The sequence below is a fragment of the Rutidosis leptorrhynchoides genome, chromosome 11 (assembly GCF_046630445.1).
Source record: "Rutidosis leptorrhynchoides isolate AG116_Rl617_1_P2 chromosome 11, CSIRO_AGI_Rlap_v1, whole genome shotgun sequence".
In the NCBI taxonomy this organism is placed as follows: domain Eukaryota; kingdom Viridiplantae; phylum Streptophyta; class Magnoliopsida; order Asterales; family Asteraceae; genus Rutidosis; species Rutidosis leptorrhynchoides.
The window spans coordinates 103,705,124-103,727,889 of NC_092343.1; the positions used below are offsets into that span (position 1 = coordinate 103,705,124).

General features: G+C 33.6%; 2 protein-coding genes and 1 non-coding gene across 3 annotated transcripts; 2 read left to right on the forward strand and 1 right to left on the reverse strand.

Moving 5' to 3' along the window:
- Nucleotides 1-5,781: 5,781 nt before the first annotated feature.
- Nucleotides 5,782-6,204, reverse strand: LOC139874828 (uncharacterized). Its single transcript, XM_071862222.1, has one exon. The coding sequence runs from the start codon at nt 6,202-6,204 to the stop codon at nt 5,782-5,784; it is 423 nt and encodes a 140-aa protein (XP_071718323.1).
- Nucleotides 6,205-7,548: 1,344 nt separating this feature from the next.
- Nucleotides 7,549-7,655, forward strand: LOC139878867 (small nucleolar RNA R71). The gene has a single exon (XR_011769727.1). It is a non-coding gene; the product is annotated as a small nucleolar RNA R71 (small nucleolar RNA).
- An 8,060-nt stretch (nt 7,656-15,715) lies between these two features.
- Nucleotides 15,716-18,131, forward strand: LOC139876337 (oxygen-evolving enhancer protein 3-2, chloroplastic-like). Its single transcript, XM_071863646.1, has 3 exons — nt 15,716-16,032; nt 17,480-17,775; nt 17,909-18,131. The coding sequence occupies exons 1-3, from the start codon at nt 15,777-15,779 to the stop codon at nt 18,005-18,007; spliced, it is 651 nt and encodes a 216-aa protein (XP_071719747.1). The 5' UTR covers nt 15,716-15,776; the 3' UTR covers nt 18,008-18,131.
- Nucleotides 18,132-22,766: the final 4,635 nt, after the last annotated feature.

Consider the following 22,766-nt stretch of genomic DNA (forward strand, 5'->3'; position numbering starts at 1 on the left):
AAATAATAAATAACGATAATAACGACGATAATAATAAATATTACGATAACAATAAAAATAACAACAATAATAATAATAATAACGATAGTAATAACAATGATAATAACGATAATAACGATACGTGAAAATAAAGTTGGGACGTGGAGACTTACAGCGAGTTGGAACGGTAAAAAGCGATATTATTAGCATAGCGGTATACGGACAGAACTCCGACTTAAAACCCGTAAATTAAACGTTACAATACCCTTATTATTAAAAATAACTTAAATTAAAATTATAAATATAAATAATATATAAAAAAACAGAGATTTAGAAATGAAATATGAAATATGGTGGTTGGATTCGGCAGAATGCTTCGAGTATTTATAGGCCAGTTTTGAATTTTACGGCTCTGCGAGTGCGGCACTTTTGTACCTTACAGCTCCGCGAGTGCGGAGCTTCGGATTCCAGCTCACCAAATTTTTGGCATTTTACTTGTCGACATATTATTAAATATATATAATATAAATATAATTATATATAATTATATATAATTATACATAATTATATAAATATTATATTATATTCTTGTGCATAGTTGACTTGAAATTTTCGCTCCATTGTCTCGTACGTTTACGCCCGGTTTATGTCTCGGTCCCGGTTTCTCGAACGCATTTTCGTATAATTTAATATCATTTACTTTGCGTTCTGCGACTTGTACTCTTGTCAATTTTTAGACGTTATTCTTCGATAAATTAAACCACTTGGAGTGTAACTTGTACGTTTGAGCATTTTGAACGTTTTCATCTTTCAAATCTTCGTTTTCGTCTTTAAATCTTCATTTTCGAGCGATCTTCGTCTTTCGTCTTCGCACTTATTTATTTAAATTATTACAACTAAAAATAAGGAAATTATAATTAAAAACATTACATTTTGGAACGATATTACGACTAAATATATGTTCGTTTGGAGCAATATCAATTATTATCAATAATATTATTTTATCAAATAAATATGTGATACAAAGATATTTTTTACCACACGTAATATAATTACATTAATAATACATACCACTATATTTTTATGATATTGAGTGAACTGTATAAATTTTATTACTTGAGATATATAAAAGTATATTTTTATCATATATAAATTTTAATATAAATTTTTATTTATTAATAAATGACTTGTATTATTTACTCTAATAAAATCTGATAAATATAATTAAATATATATAACGACTATATTTAAGTTATATAATAAACATGTATAGATTTTGGAAGTCATTTTGGGTCAAGTTGACTTTTGTTGACTTTTGCATATCGGTCTCGAGCATTAGGATTTTGATACACTACGACTTGACCTGAATTGTTAGGCAGATATTGACCAACATATAAATATATATATTAATATAGGTTCGTGAATCCGAGGCCAACCCTACACTTGTTCAGTGTCGTCATTTACATAATTGCTACGAAATACAGTGTTGTGAGTTCATTTGATCCCTTTTTATTAAATGCTTTTGCAATATATATTTTTGGGACTTAGAATACATGAAATGCTTTTATAAATATTTGACAAGATAGACACAAGTAAAACATTCCTCTAATGAATTAGTTGAACGTTATAATTACCACTAATTGACGTGAATATTTCCCCCTGATTATTATAGCTTGGTAAAACAAATTTATACAGCCCAAAGCAAAAGTACCTGCAATAAACTTCGTACAAAAATGTGATAACAGTTCATATATATTGACAAATCTCCCCACACTTGGCTTTTTTCATGCGTATTTTTTATCTTAATAAATAAATTCAAGCCCTTAGTTGTTTCTCAATTTAAGTCCTCTTTTTAGGGTAACAACAATTTCGGCATTAACACCTAGTTTTATCGTTCATAAATATGTATAAACATGATTTTGAATTCATTTAGTTAAAAAAATTTCAAATTTTCACAAAATTTAGAAAATAAGCCTAGTGTATAAACTTGAGAGAATTTATAACCCCTCCCCACACTTGAGATCATGTAATGCCCTCATTTGCAATGAAATCAGACAAGATAAAATTAATGAGGGCAATTAGTATAGAAAGGGAGTTAAAACCTCTTTAGCTAAAAGCCGTAACTTGCGGGATTTTTCTTTAATCTGTTGATGTTGATTTGTCCGTTATCCCAAAATTTTCCGTCATCTTTTTCACATGTTTCGTCAAAAATTGGTTGCTTTTGTTGAACTTAATACCAGTCTTTGAAAATGCGTCTTTTACCCTTATTAGTACAAAAAATAAACTACAAACATATATACATATTTTTGAAGTTTGGTATATTACCCCACATTAATATAATATTTTTGGCATACTTTAGATCAAAAATATTAAAATAATGAAAACAAAATTTTTCGCCCCTTCCTTGGGTAAAGCAATTTCGGTTCTACGACCTAGTATTCAACTCACGGCGAATTTTAGAAATCATTTTTTAAACTTAATGAAATAAAGTAAATTTTATTTTTAAAATCACGCAAAACTTATAATTAAAAAGCATATTAATTTTATACAGAACAAAAAAAATCAGAATGGAGGGAGAAGACTAGTTCTTTTGTGTCTGCTAACGGAAAAGACCAATCGGGCTCCACTCTTGAAATAATTTGAAACGTTTTAAGAAGGCGAGTGGTTAGCTAAAATTACCCTGAATTTATTTGTCCTTAGGGTAGAATGTGATGTCATCTCTTTCAGTGTTGTTGAACCCTTCATAATAGAATTTAAGTCTGTGACCATTCACATTGAAAATACCACCATTCTTGTCATATAACTCTACGTATCCGGATGAAAATGCTTGTTTTACTTCATACGATCCCCTCCATCGGGACTTAAGTTTCCCAGGTGAAAACTTAAAACGTGATTGAAAACCTAGAACTTTGTCTCCCGGTTCAAATGCTTTCTTCTCTTTTAAGCGAGCATCGTGCCATTTCTTAGTTCTCTCCTTGTAAGATCTCGAGTTTTCATATGCTTGAAGTCTTAGCTCGTCTAATTCATGCAATTGTAAGAATCGATTTTCTCCGGCTTCCACAAGGTCTGTATTACATTCTTTTAGTGCCCAATACGCCTTGTGTTCAACCTCGACAGGTAGATGACACGACTTACCATATATTAATCGGAAAGGAGTGGTACCAATGGGCATTTTGAATGCGGTTCTAAATGCCCATAGCGCATCATCTAGCTTTCGATGCTAGATTTTTGGATTATTCTTAACCGTTCTTTCTAAAATTCGTTTAAGACCTCGATTTGTGTTTTCAACTTGGCCACTCGTTTGAGGGTGGTAAGAGGTTGAGAAACGATGATTAACTCCGTACTTTTAAGCACTTTCTCGAGGAATTTATTTGTAAAATGAGTTCCACGATCACTGATTAATGCTTTTGAAAGCCCGAATCGTCAGAAAAGGTTTTTAAGAAAGCTGAAAACAACTCGAGCATCGTTAGCGGGTAGAGCTTTTGCTTCAGCTCATTTAGAAACGTAATCGACTGCTACGAGAATGTATTTGCATTTGTTAGAGGTGGGGAATGGACCCATGAAGTCAATACCCCAAATGTCAAATACTTCGCATACTAGGATGCTTTGTTGTGGCATTTCGTCTCTCTTGGAGATATTTCCAGATCTTTGACAAGCGTCACAGGTTTTCACCATGTTGTAAGAATCTTTGAAAATAGTTGGCCAGTAAAAACCTAAGTCAAAGACCTTCTTAGCTGTATAGCTTGGTCCGAAATGTCCGCCAGCTGATCCTTGATGACAGTGCTCCAGAATTTGTTGAGCTTCTTTACCGTATACATATCGACGAATAACTTGATCTGCTCCTATACGAAAGAGGTTAGGGCTTACCCAGAAGTACAATTTCAGATCAGCGAAAAATTTCTTCTTTTGCTGATAAGTTTGATTTTTAACAAGAATTCCTGCGGCTAGATAATTGGCAAAGTCCGCAAACCATGGAATTTCTTCTTTTGTTTTAATTTTCATTAGGAACTCGTCTAGAAAAGTATCGTGAATAATAGATTCGTCGAGTGATTCTAAGTTAGAATTTTCAAGACGGGACAAGTGATCTGCAGCGAGATTTTCAGCACCCTTTTTATCCTTGATTTCAATGTCGAATTCTTGTAGGAGAAGAATCCAACGAATTAGTCTAGGCTTAGCATCTTGCTTTTCAAATAAGTACTTTAGGGCTGAATGATCGGTATAAACAACTGTTTTAGATAACACCAGGTAAGATCTAAACTTATCGAAAGTAAAAACTACTGCAAGAAGCTCCTTCTCAGTAGTTGTGTAATTTAACTGAGCTCTTGTAAGTGTTTTACTTGCATAGTAGATTGTTTGAAATTTGTTATCTTGACGTTGACCTAAAACAGCTTCCAGCGCGAAATCACTAGCATCACACATTAGCTCGAAAGGTTTGGACCAGTCGGGTGATACCATAATGGGTGCATTCGTAAGTTTCTCTTTCAGAATGGAGAAAGCATTTAGACACTCGTCGTTGAAATCGAATGTACTGTCTTTCTTAAGAAGTTTAGTCATGGGTCGAGCGATTTTGGAAAAGTCCTTAATGAATCGTCGATAGAATCCCGCATGACCAAGGAAACTACGAATTCCTTTAACATTGGTTGGAGGTGGAAGTTTTGAAAAAACGTCTATCTTAGCTTTGTCTACTTCCATTCCAGCTCGAGAAATCTTGTGTCCTAAAACAATGCCTTCCTTCACCATGAAGTGGCATTTCTCCAAGTTTAAAACAAGATTTGATTCTTCAAAACGAATTAGCATTCGTTCAAGGTTTGAGAGACATGAGTTAAAGGAGTCTCCAAAAACAGAGAAATCGTCCATAAAGACTTATATACTTTCTTCAATCATGTCATGAAAAATTGTCATCATACACCTTTGGAAGCTACCTAGTGCGTTGCATAATCTGAATGGCATTCGTCGGTAGGCAAAAGTACCAAATGGACAAGTAAATGTGGTCTTGTCTTGGCCTTTTGGATCAACTGGAATTTGAAAATAACCGGATAATCCATCAAGGAAACAGTAGTAATCTTTTCTCGCCAAACGTTCTAGCATTTGGTCGATAAATGGTAACGGGAAATGATATTTCCTTGTAGCATCGTTTAGACGAAAATAGTCTATACAGACTCTCCACCCAGTGACTGTTCTTGTAGGAACGAGTTCATTCTTATCATTTAGAATAACATTCGTACCTCCTTTCTTGGGTACTACTTGTACAGGACTTACCCACGAGCTATCCGATATAAGGTAAATTAACCCAGCATCAAGTAATTTGATAACCTCTTTTTTGACAACTTCTTTCATGTTAGGGTTTAACCTCCGTTGCCTTTGTACCACGAGTTTAAAATCTTCTTCCATTAGAATTTTGTGGGTACAATAAGCAAGGTTAATCCCTGGAATATCAGTTGTTTTCCAGACAATTGCCTTTTTGTGGGTTTTTAAAATAGACATTAACCTACCCTTTTCGTCATCGGAAAGTTTTGATGAAATTATGACAGGTAATTGTGACGTTCCTTAGAGATAAGCATACTCCAAATGTTCCGGGAGTTCTTTAAGTTCCAAGGTGGGTGGTTCTTCCAAGGAAGATTTTATCCTGAACCTATTACCATCGGTAATCTCTTCAAAAGGTTCATCTTCCCCGGGAATTTCTTCTTCTACGTATTCTTCATCAGTGACTACCTTCAACAGCTTGTCTAACTCTATATCGACATCAAAATCTTCACCTTCACCCATCATGGTGAAATCTGAGGTGTCGACATTTAATAGTTCTTATAGTTCTTCCTCAATACAACAATCAATAATGTCTATTTGGAAACATTCGTCATTAGGAGACATAGGGTGTTTCATAGCCTTATCTATGTTCAATATAATTATATCCTCCCCCACACCTAAGCTGAGATTTTTCTCTTTTACGCGCACAATTGCGTCTGCAGTATTTAGAAAGGGACGCCCTAGAATTATGGGAACCTTACTATCTTCTTCCATTTCAAGAACAACGAAATCAGCAGGAAAGATTAAGTGATTTACTTTAACCGGTAGATTTTCAGTAATGCCAATAGGATAGTTGTAAGTTCTATCAGCTAATCGTATACACATCCTAGTTGGTTTTAAATCACCTAAGTTCAATTTTAAGTACAACGAGTAAGGCATAAGGTTAATGCTTGCTCCTAAATCAGCTAATGCATCGTACATTACTGAATCTCCCATTAGACAAGGAATGATGAAACTTCCTGGATCTCCAAGTTTTGGTGGCAAGTTTTGCTTTTACAAAATTGCCGAGCATTCCTCATTAAGGAATGTGGTTGAAACTTCTGCATATTTTCCTTTGTCTGCTATAAGATCTTTGATAAACCTTCCATAATTCGGCATACCCGCAAGAACATCTACAAGCGGTACATTTATACAAATTTGCTTAATCATTTCAGCAAACTTGTTGTATTGTGCTTGTAATTTATCTTTCTTTAAACGTTGTGGATATGAAATTGGAGGTTTGTATACCTTCAATGGTGGTTGATTTTGAGTCTTTGGTGCACTTGTGGTTGGCATCGTATTTTCTTCCACCACATGTTCGTTTTCTTGTGAAACATGAATAGGAGTGAGAGGCTTTGGAATCTCTGGGTTAATGGTTAACCCAGTTCGCGTAGTGATTGAATTAACTTGTGAAATATTACTTGAATTTTGAGTTTCCTTACCCTTAGGGTTTGGTTGCGTGTTGGATGGTAAAGTTCCCGATTGCCTTTCAGCAAGCAATTGGGATATTCTTCCCATATCTCTTTCAAGGTTTTGAATTGATGCTTGATGATTCCTTTGTACTTGCTCGTTTTTCGTTTGGGATTGATGAAGTTGTCTCTTCACTTGCTCATTCGTTTCTGATTGACTTTTGACAAAATTCATCATAACTTCTTCAAAGTTAGTTTACTTCTCTACTGGTTGCGTGTTATGATTTTGTTGTTGATATGATAATTGAGGTAATGGTTGTTGTTGGAAATTTTGTTGAGGTGGAAATGGAGGTTGGTTTCTATTTAAAAAAACAGGTGGTCCATTTCTTTGAAAAGCAAAATTTTCGGGTTTTGATATCCTGGGTTTGCAGGTTGATAATTAGAATTCCCTCCTTGAAAATTGCATTGTCTTTGATTGGCCATAAAATTAACTTGTGCTACTGAGTTCATTGGCCGATCATTGATATCACAATCTTTCGTGAAATGTGGCTGTCCACAGATTTCACAGCCTACTTGCAATGCTAAAACTATTGAATTTAGTTTCTCTATTTCTCTTCCAAACTTTTTGAATTGATTCGATAGTGAAGCTATGGTTGTGTTGTTGTCTTCATTTTCTTCAAGGCTTGCCACCGTCCTTCTAGGTAGTTGATCTCTAGACGGTGTCCATTCAAAAGTATGAACTGACATGTCTTCTAACATGTCATACGCTTGATTTGGTGATTTGTACATAAATACTCCTCCAGCGGAGGAATCTAATATACCACGAGTATGTTCATCAATACCACGATAAACAGTTTGTACTATTTGCCCTTTTTGGAATCCGTGTTGCGAACAATTTCGTAACATTCTTTTTAATCTTTCCCATGCATCATAAAGAGTTTCATCCGCCTTTTGTTTAAAAGTGGTGATTTCAATTCTAAGTCTTTCAGCTTTTGCCGGTGGAAAAAATATGGTAATGAATTTTTCTCTTAATTCGTTAAAAGTTGTGATAGAATCGGGTTTTGATGCTTTCAACCATGCTTTTGCGTCTCCGATTAACGAGTATGAAAAAGTTCTTAACTTAAATGCATCTGAAGAAACATCTTTGTTTTTGTACAGTTCACATAAATCTTCAAAAGCTTCTAAATATTCTATCGGATTATTATTAAGTCTTCTGTCGAATTGGTTCTCACGTACCATGTTCATAAACTGCCCCTTAACTTCCCAATTTTCAGCCTCAATTTCAGGTCTTCTTATAGGTGCAAGTGCGAGAGGGGGAACAGTTTGTCTGGTATTCCACATCGGTAGATCATTTGGATCAGGTGTTACTTCAGCCATTTCTTCTTTAATGACGATGGTTTCTGGTTCAGTTTTGATTTCTGGTTGACCACTAGTGTTTCCTACTTATTTTTTTGATATTTTTCGGTGTTTTCGGTTTACTAGTACTACCTAATTTTTTTTGTTTTTCTTGTTTTAATCTTTTGTTCAAGTTTCTTTCAGGCTCTGGATTAAGTGCAACGAGTTTAGGATTTCCTGAACGGGTCATACAATTACAAAATTGTATGTAGTCTTGAAGGATTTATTCACTAAGTGTATAAACATTGAACTTTCTTGAAAATAAATTTTCACGAAAGGATCGAATAACATAAAAACAATGAAAAAAACCTTTAAACAAACAGATTTTCCTTCTGATTTTGCCCACGTTTCGAATAGCCAAAAGATGCAGCAGAGGGGCAGGATTCGTTTGGTCCCCAATATAATTGAGTACTGTTTGGCTCCAATAACCCAGTCCACGTACAAATCCAACTATTACTACGAATCAGAAAAATTATCTATTTATTTAACTGCCAACTTCCCCGGCAGCGGCGCCAAAAAGTTGATGTGCTCGATCGTGTCCTTTTATTTTGATCGGATTTGGATTGAAATTATTACACGAATTGGTTGTGATTATATGGCGTTTTTATGATTCAGGATTGATTTCACATATATAGGCAACTTTGTCCTATCCGTGTAGTAATAGTTCGTTGGTAAATCCGGTTCGTTCCACAGGGAGATGGAGTTTTCAAGGCTTTAATCGCTAAAAGTTAAACTTATTTAAAAGGGGGATTTTGGATTAGGGTTTACTACTTAATTGAACGGAATTTAAATTTAACTAAAACGAAATAACTAAATTAACGACAATAAAAATACAATTTAACTAATTTGACAAAATAGAAGAAATAAGGTTTTTCATGGCAATATAGCAAAATAGTAAAAAGTAATTAAAATTTACTATATGGTAAAAAGTGAAATTGATGAGATTTTAAAATAAGGTAAAGTAGTGGCTACTAAAATATGTCCCCTCTAGATTATGGATTGTTTTTAAGTCCAGTTACGATGTTTTAATATATATCCTTATATTTTATCTTCCGATTTATATAGATTTAACTAACTAAAATTAAATCTAACTTTCGTTAGATCTCGTTTTAGCGAATTAAATTATACCCCGACTATTCAAATTGAGATTTAATCCAGTTTTAACTTTCGTTAAAACCAAAATTATAACGGTCTTCCCTTTTTATAATTACACGATTATATAAACTATAATATTACCCAAACCACCGAATCACACTTCTAAATTGTTGTCAATAATTTGTCCATATGTCCGTCTAGATCACCGAGGTGTTGAAGCATAATTTATATAAATTTAATGCACTTTCGCTTATTAATTTAATAAATTATGTGATAGGGGTGAAAATATTAAATTATATAACAATGGGTCGGTGATTAAACTTAATGTTAAAAATAGTCAAAGTTATATCATAATATTATAATATAGTTCAATCCATTCGTCCAGAGGTTCTACATTTTAGTCACCACTATGGGTATTTAGTTGCACATTATAACGGCATAAAAATATAAATGATATAAAGTGGACATGGTAACAATACTAATAATAATAAACGATAACAATAATAAATAATAAATAACGATAATAACGACGATAATAATAAATATTACGATAACAATAAAAATAACAACAATAATAATAATAATAACGATAGTAATAATAATGATAATAACGATAATAACGATACGTGAAAATAAAGTTGGGACGTGGAGACTTACAGCGAGTTGGAACGGTAAAAAGCGATATTATTAGCGTAGCGGTATACGGACAGAACTCCGACTTAAAACCCGTAAATTAAACGTTACAATACCCTTATTATTAAAATTAACTTAAATTAAAATTATAAATATAAATAATATATAAAAAACAGAGATTTAGAAATGAAATATGAAATATGGTGGTTGGATTCGGCAGAATGCTTCGTGTATTTATAGGCCAGTTTTGAATTTTACGGCTCCGCGAGTGCGGCACTTTTGTGCCTTACAGCTCCGCGAGTGCGGAGCTTCGGATTCCAGCTCACCAAATTTTTGGCATTTTACTTGTCGACATATTATTAAATATATATAATATAAATATAATTATATATCATTATATAAATATTATATTATATTCTTATGCATAGTTGACTTGTAATTTTCGCTCCATTGTCTCGTACGTTTACGCCCGGTTTATGTCTCGGTCCCGGTTTCTCGAACGCATTTTCGTATAATTTAATATCGTTTACTTTGCGTTCTGTGACTTGTACTCTTGTCAATTTTTAGACGTTATTCTTCGATAAATTAAACCACTTGGAGTGTAACTTGTACGTTTGAGCATTTTGAACGTTTTCATCTTTCAAATCTTCGTTTTCGTCTTTAAATCTTCATTTTCGAGCGATCTTCGTCTTTCGTCTTCGCACTTATTTATTTAAACGATTACAACTAAAAATAAGGAAATTACAATTAAAAACATTACATTTTGGAACGATATTACGACTAAATATATGTTCGTTTGGAGCAATATCAATTATTATCAATAATATTATTTTATCAAATAAATATGTGATACAAAGATATTTTTTACCACACGTAATATAATTACATTAATAATACATACCACTATATTTTTATGATATTGAGTGAACTGTATAAATTTTATTACTTGAGATATATAAAAGTATATATTTTTATCATATATAAATTTTAATATAAATTTTTATTTATTAATAAATGACTTGTATTATTTACTCTAATAAAATCTGATAAATATAATTAAATATATATATATATAACGACTATATTTAAGTTATATAATAAACATGTATAGATTTTGGAAGTCATTTTGGGTCAAGTTGACTTTTGTTGACTTTTGCATATCGGTCTCGAGCATTAGGATTTTGATACACTACGACTTGACCTGAATTGTTAGGCAGATATTGACCAACATATAAATATATATATTAATATAGGTTCGTGAATCCGAGGCCAACCCTGCACTTGTTCAGTGCCGTCATTTACATAATTGCTACGAAATACAGTGTTGTGAGTTCATTTGATCCCTTTTTATTAAATGCTTTTGCAATATATATTTTTGGGACTTAGAATACATGAAAAGCTTTTATAAATGTTTGACAAGATAGACACAAGTAAAACATTCCTCTAATGAATTAGTTGGACGTTATAATTGCCACTAATTGACGTGAATATTTCCCCCTGATTATTATAGCTTGGTAACCTAAGAATTAGTTGGACGTTATAATTGCCACTAATTGACGTGAATTCTAAAGGTAGCTACCGGTTTTAACACCCCCACCCAGAATGTTCACTAGACAGTAGAGCTAGTGGGCGTGGTGTTTAGTACTTCGAGGTTTATATATTTATACAGACGAGAGGTTCTGTTTTGGGGATATTATTTATGCGCATTAAATGTTAAGGTCGATTACCAAGCAAAGGTTATGTATACAGAGAATGATATTATACACAGGTTATGTGTATGTTATTTTGTACACGAGATATGTGTACGGTTATTAAAAATCATGAGGCAACCTACGGGGAAGAAAAGGATACGAACCTACTCTGCCAAGCATTATGAAAAAATGGTTTCGTACACGAGATAGGTGTACTATATTTAAATCTTGTGGTCTATCAAAATTACTGAATCTTATGGTTTTACAATAAACTTATGAACTCACCAACATTTTGGTTGACACTTTTAAACATGTTTATTCTCAGGTATTAAAGAAATCTTCTGCTGTGCATTTGCTCATTTTAAAGATATTACTTGGAGTCATTCATGGTATATTTCAAAAGACGTTGCATTCTAGTCGTTGAGTTCAACAAGATTATTATTAAATCATTTATAGTTTGGATATATTATGAAATGGTATGCATGCCTGTCAACTTTCGATTTGATGAAAGTTTGTCTTTTAAAAAAGAATGCGATGTTTGTAAAATGTATCATATAGAGGTCAGAACCTCGCAATGAAATCAACTATTGTGAATCGTTTATAATCAATATGAACGGGAAATTTCAATTAATTAGTAACGATGCACTTGTAGAATAAGAATTCGGCGTAGAGAATCATCATAAGCGTAAAGAAAAAGTGGTTTAAGGAACTTAAATGGTTAAATTCGGCGTATTCATTAAAGACATTTGAGGTCCTTGTATTTTTTTATCCTTTCTTGTTTAGTTGTTTTCTTAGAATTTATAACTCGTTCTTTCAGTTGCGTTTTTTCTTTTTTAGTTACAGTTATGGGTAGTCGTGACTCGGTATCGGTATAGATAGTTTGTTGGTACTGCTTTCTAGGTACGAACCTTGCCAGATTTTTCTTTTGTAATTCTTGTTGAATTCGTTTTCTTTTCGAGAACATTGTCTGTTTTATAAAAGTTATCGTCATTTTCGAAGAAGAAAAAAAAGACTCCTAACTTAAATTCGATAGGTTATTACTTATTGATCTTTTATAAATTTTCATCATCTTTTCTGATTAATCACTAACCGTTCGATAAAATGTCTGGAGATTTTGTCTAAGTATCAACTGTAAGGCTCTTTCTATCGCAGCGTGAGGTGCAATCCGTCAAGATGAGGTGGCCCCATCTGACGATATGTAATGTCAATAATGCAGCGTCAATTTTTGACGGCAAATCGTGTCAGTTAATTTTTCAACGAAATTAAACGGAGCGTGAGATATGTGTCCAGCCAATGAAAATTTAAAACCATATATTTATATAATTAATTTAGTTTTTTCCCACCCAATTTTCAATCAGATTTTACCACATCGTTCTCTAAATATTTGACACCAAAACTTGACATTTTGAGTTAACAGGGGTCAAATACAATCACAATCAAAAGCCCACTTTTTTTTTTACCAAAAAGTGCACATTCGACTAATAGTCTAAGGCATTCTCTATGCTTACATTAAAGTCTCATATGTACAGCTGACGTGTTGTTTAGATGGAGCACGCATTGGCAAACAATATGATTCATCTTTTGCAGGTAAATTGCAATACTTGATCTCTTATGTGGTGCGATTCTCGTGTTTGACCATTGATATTTTAAATTTATATCCGTTTGACCCCTTTAATTTATTTATTTATTCCCTTTAAACAAAAATTTTCCCATCTATATAAACGCATAACCATTTCATATTTTTACACACGATTATATACACTCACACTAAAACACGTTTATATACAATCTCACTAAAACAATTTAAATTTATTCGTGATCGCTAGCATCGTTACTTTCGACGTTCATTCCGGTGATTTTTTTTACCGAAGACATGAAAGAATACTACGGTGGTTCGAAAGTCACGTTGAAAAATATTTACATTGTCGGGTTTAATTTGTTACGTTTGTTTGCGTATTTAAGAGAAAATGACGATTGCGAGGCATCGAAGTTTGCATATTATGACGAAGACTCAGAGGCATTCATGTTTCATAAGCACAAAAATAAATGATCCGAAATAGTCGAAATAACAATGATACACTCGGAACGAATTGAGTTGTATTCTTAAGAATATATTTTCGAACATAACTACGAGAGTAAGAATGAGGGATACATGAGTGATAACACGATTGAGAAAACTTGAATTCGTATTTTAGGACTTTTTTATTTAAGTATCAGTAATTTTCATTTATGTAATCGTATTTTTTATTTATGTAACAATATTTTGTAATATTATTTATTATTAATATAATATTTAATTTGGGATTAATGTAATTATTTATTTATATTTAATTAAGTTTTAATTTTATTTTATAGAAAAGAAATTAAATAAACATAAAATTAATTTAGTTAAATATAAAAATAAAAATAAAATGAACACTGAACGACACTACTAACACTACTAGTTTCTCTATGCACAGTCAATTGCAGTGTCTCAAATTAAAAGTGAACGAAATCTGTAATTATTTATTTATGTTTACTTAAGTTTTAATTATATTTTATAGAAAAGATATTAAATAAATATAAAATTAATTTAGCTAAATGTGAAAATAAATAAAATAAAAATAAGCAATGATAATTAACACTGAACGACACCAGTATTTCTCTGTCCATAGTCAATTTTATTATCTTAAATAAACAATGAACGACAACTCATACTCTAGGAGCTCTAGGAGTCGAACCAAATTGCCACCGTTAAAGAGATTTAACACCGGGGACACCGGTGCGCACGACCCCCTCCGGTGTTAAATCAATGTTATATCGATGTTAAATACATCACCGTTACCAGGCTAACGTTGTGTTAAGAGATTTAACATCGGGGACATCGGTGCACACGACTCCCCTCCGGTGTCAAATCACCGTTAAATCACCAACAATATTATTAAAAGTGTTAAAAAAACAATTAATTAATGATTTAACACTGAGATTTAACATTGAACGATTTTTTCTGTTTTGACCTCAGTGTTAAATCTTAGTGTTAAGCTTAACACCGAGATTTAACAACTCATGGTGCTCTAACCGATACATAATGATTTACGAAATAGTTTGAGTGAATATCATATATCCCCTCCTTAAACAATAAAATAATATATTTCCCCAATTAAACTACTTATTATCATATTTGTCCATTTTAAATTTTTAATCTCTCAAATATACCCATTTTCTTAATTTAATTATAATTAACAGAATTAAAATTATATATCCTGTAATCTATATCCATTTATAATTATACCAATGGCCTAACAGACACATTTCAGCGCAGCGTCAGTTGCATGTTCTATTTCCATCCTCCTAAGTATCGTAAGTATTGTACGACGCGGCTTTAGGACTAAGATGATTTATAATGGACCCCAATATACTCACAAGTATGGTACGTGTGCTTAGTAACATGAATGAATACAATAACAAAATTACATTAATTAGGTAAGAGATTCACCATTCATGTGGTGTTTATCAAGATGGAGAAATCATCTACTTGAAGGCGTAATTTCTTATTATTTAATATTCATAGTTTGAATTTGATTATTAAAAGTGTGAGTAACAGATTGTAAATCATAGGTGTTGACTGTAATTGATGGTTGAGTGTGATTTTTCTATTTCCAAATATTTATATGATTTGGTTTGATTATTTGATGATTCAGTTTGAAGACAATGAAAGAAATTAGTACTCCGTCTATACTATGATGTGATGAAGAAATCTGGGTTTAGTACAGCACGGAGTATTTGTTTCTAATGGAATTGGTAAAGAAAACTAGATTTGTAAAAACGTTAAATCTTGTTTTGAGTAGGATACAGAGTAAAATATAGGCTTATGTTTACTGATTATAATTAAAATTAAATAATTAAATAAAGAAAATAGGTAAATTTAAAATTAAATAATTAAAGTAAGAAAATAGGTAAATTTGAGATATTTATAAGTTTAAGATGAGTATATATGATAATAAGTAATTTAGTTGGGTAAAAATGTTATTTATTTGTTTAACAAGGGTATATATATGATATTCTCTCAAATAGTTTCTGCATGTGGGCCCACTAAGCGAATTCTATTTGTGGTCCACATGTCAAATTTCAAATGGACATATACAACCTCATCCAAGTTGTCAAATTCTCCAACGCCCATTGGCCGAAATCATATCCAATATCCATGCGTTACGTATTAGTAGCAGATAAGGTGTTAACACCATCACATATTATTTTCCCCAATTTATTTAAAATTGCATACACCAAAAAACACAAGTAACAAAACTGAACGATGGCTCAAGCTGTGACATCAATGGCTGGACTACGTGGCACTTCTCTAGCTGTTACACCTGTTGTTAACAGTCGGGTTGTTGTGACCCGAACTGGGATCATTGTTAAAGCCCAACAGGGTGAAAGTGAGACTAGCCGAAGAGCCATGATCGGGCTCATTGCCACTGGGTTAGTTTCTGGTTCTTTTGTTCAGGCTGTGCTTGCCGATGCTAAACCGATCAAATTGGGCCCACCTCCACCACCTTCCGGTGGACTTCGTAAGTTTCAAACAATAATGTTACCTTTCAATTCGAACCATGTTATCAAGTACTCTCTCCGTCCTAATAAAAGTCTTCATTTTTGACTTGGCGCACATTTTTAGAAATTACATTAACTACAATTTTCAATAATCTAGTTTCGTCTTTACATAATTAAGTCGTTACTTTGATTAGTTAAACAACAAAATTTAGAGTAAAAATTCAACAACCTAAAATAGCAACGTTTACACTTATAATGAGACAGATATAATAAGAGTATATAAGCTATCACACAACAAGGACAAAGTAAATTTTTTTTTTACATCTGTTTGAGATCATCCAGGGGACTAAACCACCAACGCGTTCATCACCCGAGGTTGCATAATCCTCCCCCAACTACTGCCTTGGAGGAAACCCGGACCAATCCGAAAGCATGGCCGGTAAAACCCCCCTCCCCGCTGCCCCGCACTTAGCGAAAGGCGACCTGAGTGAATACTTCAGTCAAGGATAACATTGAGTGCAATGTTACAGCCCAACGGAGTCGAACTCCTGATCTCTCGCCAGTGGCGATTGTACCTTAAGAGAGGTGGGGTCCTATGACCCCAGTATTTTGAAATTTTTTTATACGATGTACTCTTCAAATTGTATAGGACACCACTAAATTTAACTATAGGACCCCGTATATTTTTTAAATTTATAATTTTTCAGAGGTAAATAACCACTAAAGTACCCTTAAACTATAACTAGCTTTGAAAATTTTTTTCGGGACCCCATTAGATTTTAATTCTGGATTCGCCACTATCTCTCGCTAAGAGAAGCAGACCACTACCAGTTGAGTTACAACTCAATGTTTCTCAATGTAAAATTCAAATTTTCGCTCTAACTATTTCAATTGATCACAATTAGCCCATCAAAATACACTTCTAAGGAGGTGGAGTACTTCTCCTTAATTAGCCTTATGTTTGTACATTTTGAACCCTATTATGACTCATTTACAATAAAATAAAATATGGCAGATGGTCTATATAAGGTTTAGTGGCAAATATAATATCCAAACTCAAATGGAGTTTTATACAATTTGAGTGATACTTTGTTACTTTTTCTTCCCAAAATATAACTGTTTACTTCAAAAAAAAAAAAATATTGATTTAAAAATATACGGGATCCTATCCTTAAATTTAGTTGTGTCCTATAAAATCATAGTAATAATTTATCAAAAGGAATAAAAAATTAGTAGGATCAAAGGACCCCGTATGTAGAGTCGCCTTTGATAAGGTTTTGCTTGGGACAGCATACTTTATGAATGACTTATTGCGCTTCTTAGAACTCGAAAGGCACAAAAAGTGGTTAGGAATGAATATTTTTAGTTGATTTGTTAACATGAGACAATTGGTTCACATTTAAAATGGAATGTGCATGTAAGTTTGCAGTTGTTGACTTACTAAAAATATGAAATGTGTATCTGCAGCCGGTACTGAAAACTCTGATGAGGCAAGAGACCTCGATTTGCCATTGAAGAAACGGTTTTTCCTCCAGCCATTGACACCGACAGAAGCCGCGGCTCGTGCTAAAGAATCAGCAAAAGAAATAATAAACGTCAAAGAATTAATCGACAAAAAGGCATGGCCTTATGTCCAGAACGATCTTCGTTCGAAGTCAGAGTACCTTCGTTTTGATCTCAACACAATCATTGCGTCAAAACCTAAAGACGAAAAGAAAGTACTTAAGGATCTTACTGGGAAGCTTTTTCAAAACATGGCAGATGTAAGTCCAAATCTTTTTTTTTTTTTACGTCAGTTTGGAAGCACCCAAGGGGGACTAAACCACCCACACGTTCATTTTAGCAAGTTTTAGTGTGTGGAATTTAAAATTTGACATTTTTTTCTTTTTTTGCTAGTTGGATTATGCAGCGAAGATGAAAAGCTCGGCTGATGCAGAGAAGAGTTATGCAGCAGCTGTATCTAGTCTTAATGATGTTCTTTCAAAGCTCGGTTAAGATAAAGTTTGTTTGTTAATGTGATGAAAATATGTTGTTTTTTTTACAATTGACATGAACTTTTGTTGGACATTAATGTTACATTACATGTGAATCGAAACTGATGAATTTTGTAAGCACGAAACGTATGTGTGCTTACCACCGCCATTAACCATCACAACGGGTGGGTGGCAGATGATGATGAGGGATGATGGGCTCCAGGTGATTACTGTTTTTTGAATTATGGAATAGTAGTTTCAAGAGACAAAATTTGGTTTTGTGGCTAATACTCTGATGTCATATATGGTAACAAATTTATTTATTTTTGGTATAAAATGACAACTCAATTAGTTCATAACTTATAAATTATAATAAGCTAAGTATTAAGTAATCCTTATATATGCAACACCATTATAAGTGATTATTGGTACAACTTTGAGGATTTAAATTTGATGAAATTTAACAAGTTTCAAAACAACATATTCTCATAGTTAACTTGATCATTATATAAATTAAATAGAGTTAAAACAAGCGGAAGCATTATGATTCATGTTAACATGTTAAGCAATTAAGTTAAATTCCATGATAATATCAAGTCTTGGATAAATGCTTACAAATATAGCAAGTAGAGAAGATAAATACCTCCTCAAGCTAGTTGAGGGTCGTTTTCCTAGTTGCAAGAAGATGGTGAAGATGATGATGATGAATGGAGCTTCAAAACAATGAAACCTCAAGAGATTATACCCCAAACTTGTGACCAACACCTTGTACTTTGGTTAGGATTTTATTACATTAGAAAATGAACTTCCAAATAAGCTCAAAATCACCCTCTTAATGCTCAAGTATTTCGGCCAGAATGAGCAGAAAAAAAACTAGAGTGTTTTTGTATATTACTTGATATTTGAATGCATGTTCCTTAGTATTTTTGGTCAAGCAACAAACACATAAGGACTTGTTTAAAAGTAACAAAGAAGCATGGTGAGGACTCTTTGGCCTCCACAAAAACCGTCCCCCATGAGGGGTTTATATAAAATTGTAACTTTAATTTTTATAAAACTTGTTCCAAAATAATATCATGCATTTGTTACTTACATTTTATAAATCCTTTTATAAAATGTATCACAACATAACTATTTAATCTTATAAATAATTAAATCCTTATCATATAAATTATCCAAATAATTTATCTCAAGTAATAATACTTTAGAAAACCGATTTTCTAAAGTTCAAGTGTCGCGTATTTATTTAATGATCCAAACATTAAGATTAAATACGTTTAAGGTTTCGGTAAGTTTGTTATTGGGTATGACCCGACTTGGATCATAACATATTAGCCACATTAATTAAATATGTCTATCGGGCATACGAAAAACCTTCAATCTCCCACTTGCACGAGAAACATAAGAAATTAATGCAAGTGACGGATACCACCTAACGACCGTCCATCACCCCAATATGTTATGACTTTATGCCATTCAATAACATCATCCCTTTCGAGTTCCCATCTCGAATATGAATAGGTGAATCTTTCATTATTTCCTTTTGTCCAAGATGTCATGTTAAATCCAAGAGATACAGAATGATCACTCTCTTTTAGATTTAACTTTATCAGGCCTTAGACATCTGACTCTCAACGAATAAGACGGACAAATTCCATCTTGACTACATACGTCCTAGATATATACTTTGTATTATACCTGAGCTCTTCCTTATGAACTACCATATTTCAGAATAGTGAAGGAAAGAATCAAGGCACAATACTTGGTAAATATCCGAACCCAATATGTATCTCAGGTCAGAGGATACAATGATATTCGCCTTTACTCAAGATTACATGTGATCAACCACAAAGGCTCCATTTAGTAAATCTTGAGAGCGGGTCTTCCAATATTTGTATCCTACAAATATCTATGAACCTTGGTTGCAACCTTGCCCCACATTCATTCCGTGAATGTATACTAATCCAAGTTCATAATAGTCTAAACCTCACATTTACTCCCACAAATGTGATCGACTACGGAATTTAGAATAATTACTTATTCATGGATAAAATATGCAAAATAGGAACATAACTCAAAATAAATTAATACCATAATTATATTAATGAGTTTGAACAATTTCGTTCCGTTACAATACTTAAAACATATCACAACCAATCACTAGAATATCGAAGCCCTAATGCACTAACATGCCCTTGATGTTTTGCACCATGTAAGAGCTTCGTGAGTAGATCCGCTATATTAAGATCTATGTGAACTTTGCGAATACATATCTTTCCCTTTTCAACTTCATCCCTTATGTAGTTGAATCTCCGCTCAATGTGACGGGTCTTTTGGTGAGCACGAGGTTCTTTGATTTGAGCAATCGCACCCTCGTTATCACAAAAGATCTCAAGAGGGTCCTGAATGGAAGGGACTACTCCTAAGTCGTCGATGAATTTCTTCATCTATGCAGCTTCCTGAGCTGCCAATGATGCGGCGATGTACTCCGACTCTGTAGTGGATAAAGCAACAACATCCTATTTTAAACTCTTCCAAGAGACTGCACCTCCATTTAACGTGAAGACATAACCGGATTGTGATCGAGAATCATCTCGATCAGTTTGGAAACTCGCGTCCACGTAACCTTTTACAGCGAGTTCCTCCTCACCAGACCCATATATTAGAAACATATCCTTAGTCCTCCTAAGGTATTTCAATATACTTTTGATAGCAATCCAATAATTGTTTCCTGGGTTATTCTGGTATCTACTTGTCAGGCTTAGAGTGCATGACACATCCGGTCTCGTGCATATCATTGCATACATGATTGACCCAATGGCAGACGCATATGGGACTTTCTTCATTCTCTCCTGTTCATCTTTCGTGGTGGGGCACTGAGATGAACTGAGAAGTGTTCCCTTTTGAATAGGTACCAAACCTTTCTTAGAGTTCTCCATCTTGAACCTTTTCAAGATCTTTTCAATGTATGCACTTTGATTCAAACCTATCAGTTTCTTGGATCTATCCCTGTAGATCCCAATCCCCAAAACGTATTGTGCTTCTCCAAGATCCTTAATGGAGAAGCATTTACTTAACCAAGTTTTAACACCTTGCATTGCCGGAATATCGTTCCCAAATAATAATATATCATCCACATATAATACAAGGAACATGACAGTGCTCCCACTAGCTTTCTTGTATACACAAGCTTCATCACCATTTTTAATGAAGCCAAATTTCTTGGCCTCCTCATTAAAACGATGATTTCACATTCTAGATGCTTGTTTCAATCCGTAGATTGACTTCTTTAACTTGCATACCTTTTTAGGATATTTCGGATCAACAAAACCTTCAGGCTGAACCATATAGACATCTTCCTCAAGATGTCCATTTAGGAAAGCGGTCTTGACATCCATTTGCCATATTTCATAATCATAATGAGCAGCAATGGCAAGTAATATCCTAATAGACTTTAGCATTGCCACAGGCGAAAAAGTTTCATCATAGTCAACCCCTTGAGTTTGAGTGAAACCTTTTGCTACAAGTCTAGCTTTATATGTATCCAAGTTTCCATGTATGTCGGTTTTCATTTTGAAAAGCCATTTACAATCAACTAGCCTTGAGCCAGTAGGTTGATCAACAAGTTCCCAAACTTGGTTGTCATACATGGATTGCATCTCAGCGTTCATGGCTTCCTGCCATTTATCTTTATCAATTCTTGATAAAGCATCTTGGTAGTTTGTTGGTTCATCCAAATCAACCACGTAGCAACCATCCATGAAAAACCCATATCTCTCAGGAGGATTACTGATCCTACCATATCTGCGAACGTCTTGTGTATTTTGATCATCCATTTGATCACTCTCAACATTTTCATGTTGAGTGCTAGTGTTAACCAATTGTGTATCATCTACTTGATCTTGAACCTCTTCAAGATCTATCTTCCTTTCACTATTTCCTTCCATTAGGAAATTAGTTTCAAGGAATTTAGCCTTTCGAGCAACAAATATATTTTGCTCGGTTGGATCATAGAAATAGTATCCCATATCATCCTTGGGATATCCTATGAAGATGCACTTCGTGGATCGAGCATTCAACTTATTAGGGACGTAACGCTTAGGATAAGCTTCACATCCCCATACCTTTAAGTATGATAGAGATGGAGGTTTTCCAAACCACATCTCATGAGGTGTTCGTTCCACTTTCTTGGTTGGGGCCATATTTAAAATACGAGCCGCGGAGCATAGACAATAACCCCAAAATGATAGAGTTAATGAGCTTCTAGCCATCATAGATCGAACCATATCCATTAGGGTTCGGTTCCTCCTTTCGAAAACTCCATTTAGTTGGGGTGTTCCAGGAGGAGTGAGTTGCGAGATGATCCCGAAACTTCTAAGATGATCTTGGAAAGCATCGCTTAGGTATTCACCTCCTCTATCGGTACGAAGTACCTTGATTGTCTTATTGAGTTGATTTTGTACTTCGTTTTGATACTCTTTGAATGCTTCAAAAGTTTCGTCCTTATGTCTTAACAAGTAGACATATCTGAAACGACTGAAGTCATCAATAAAAGTAACGAAGTATCTTTCACCATTCCTAGTTATGGGCTTAAAGGGTCCACATACATCCGAATGTATTAATCCCAATAAGTCTTTAGCCCTTTCATAGGTCCCTTTGAAAGGTGCTTTAGTCATTTTGCCTTGTAAACAAGATTCACATACATCAAACGAGTCTAGTTCATTTGATTTCAAAAGTCCATTCTTTTAAAGTGTATGCATTCGATTCTTGTTTATGTGACC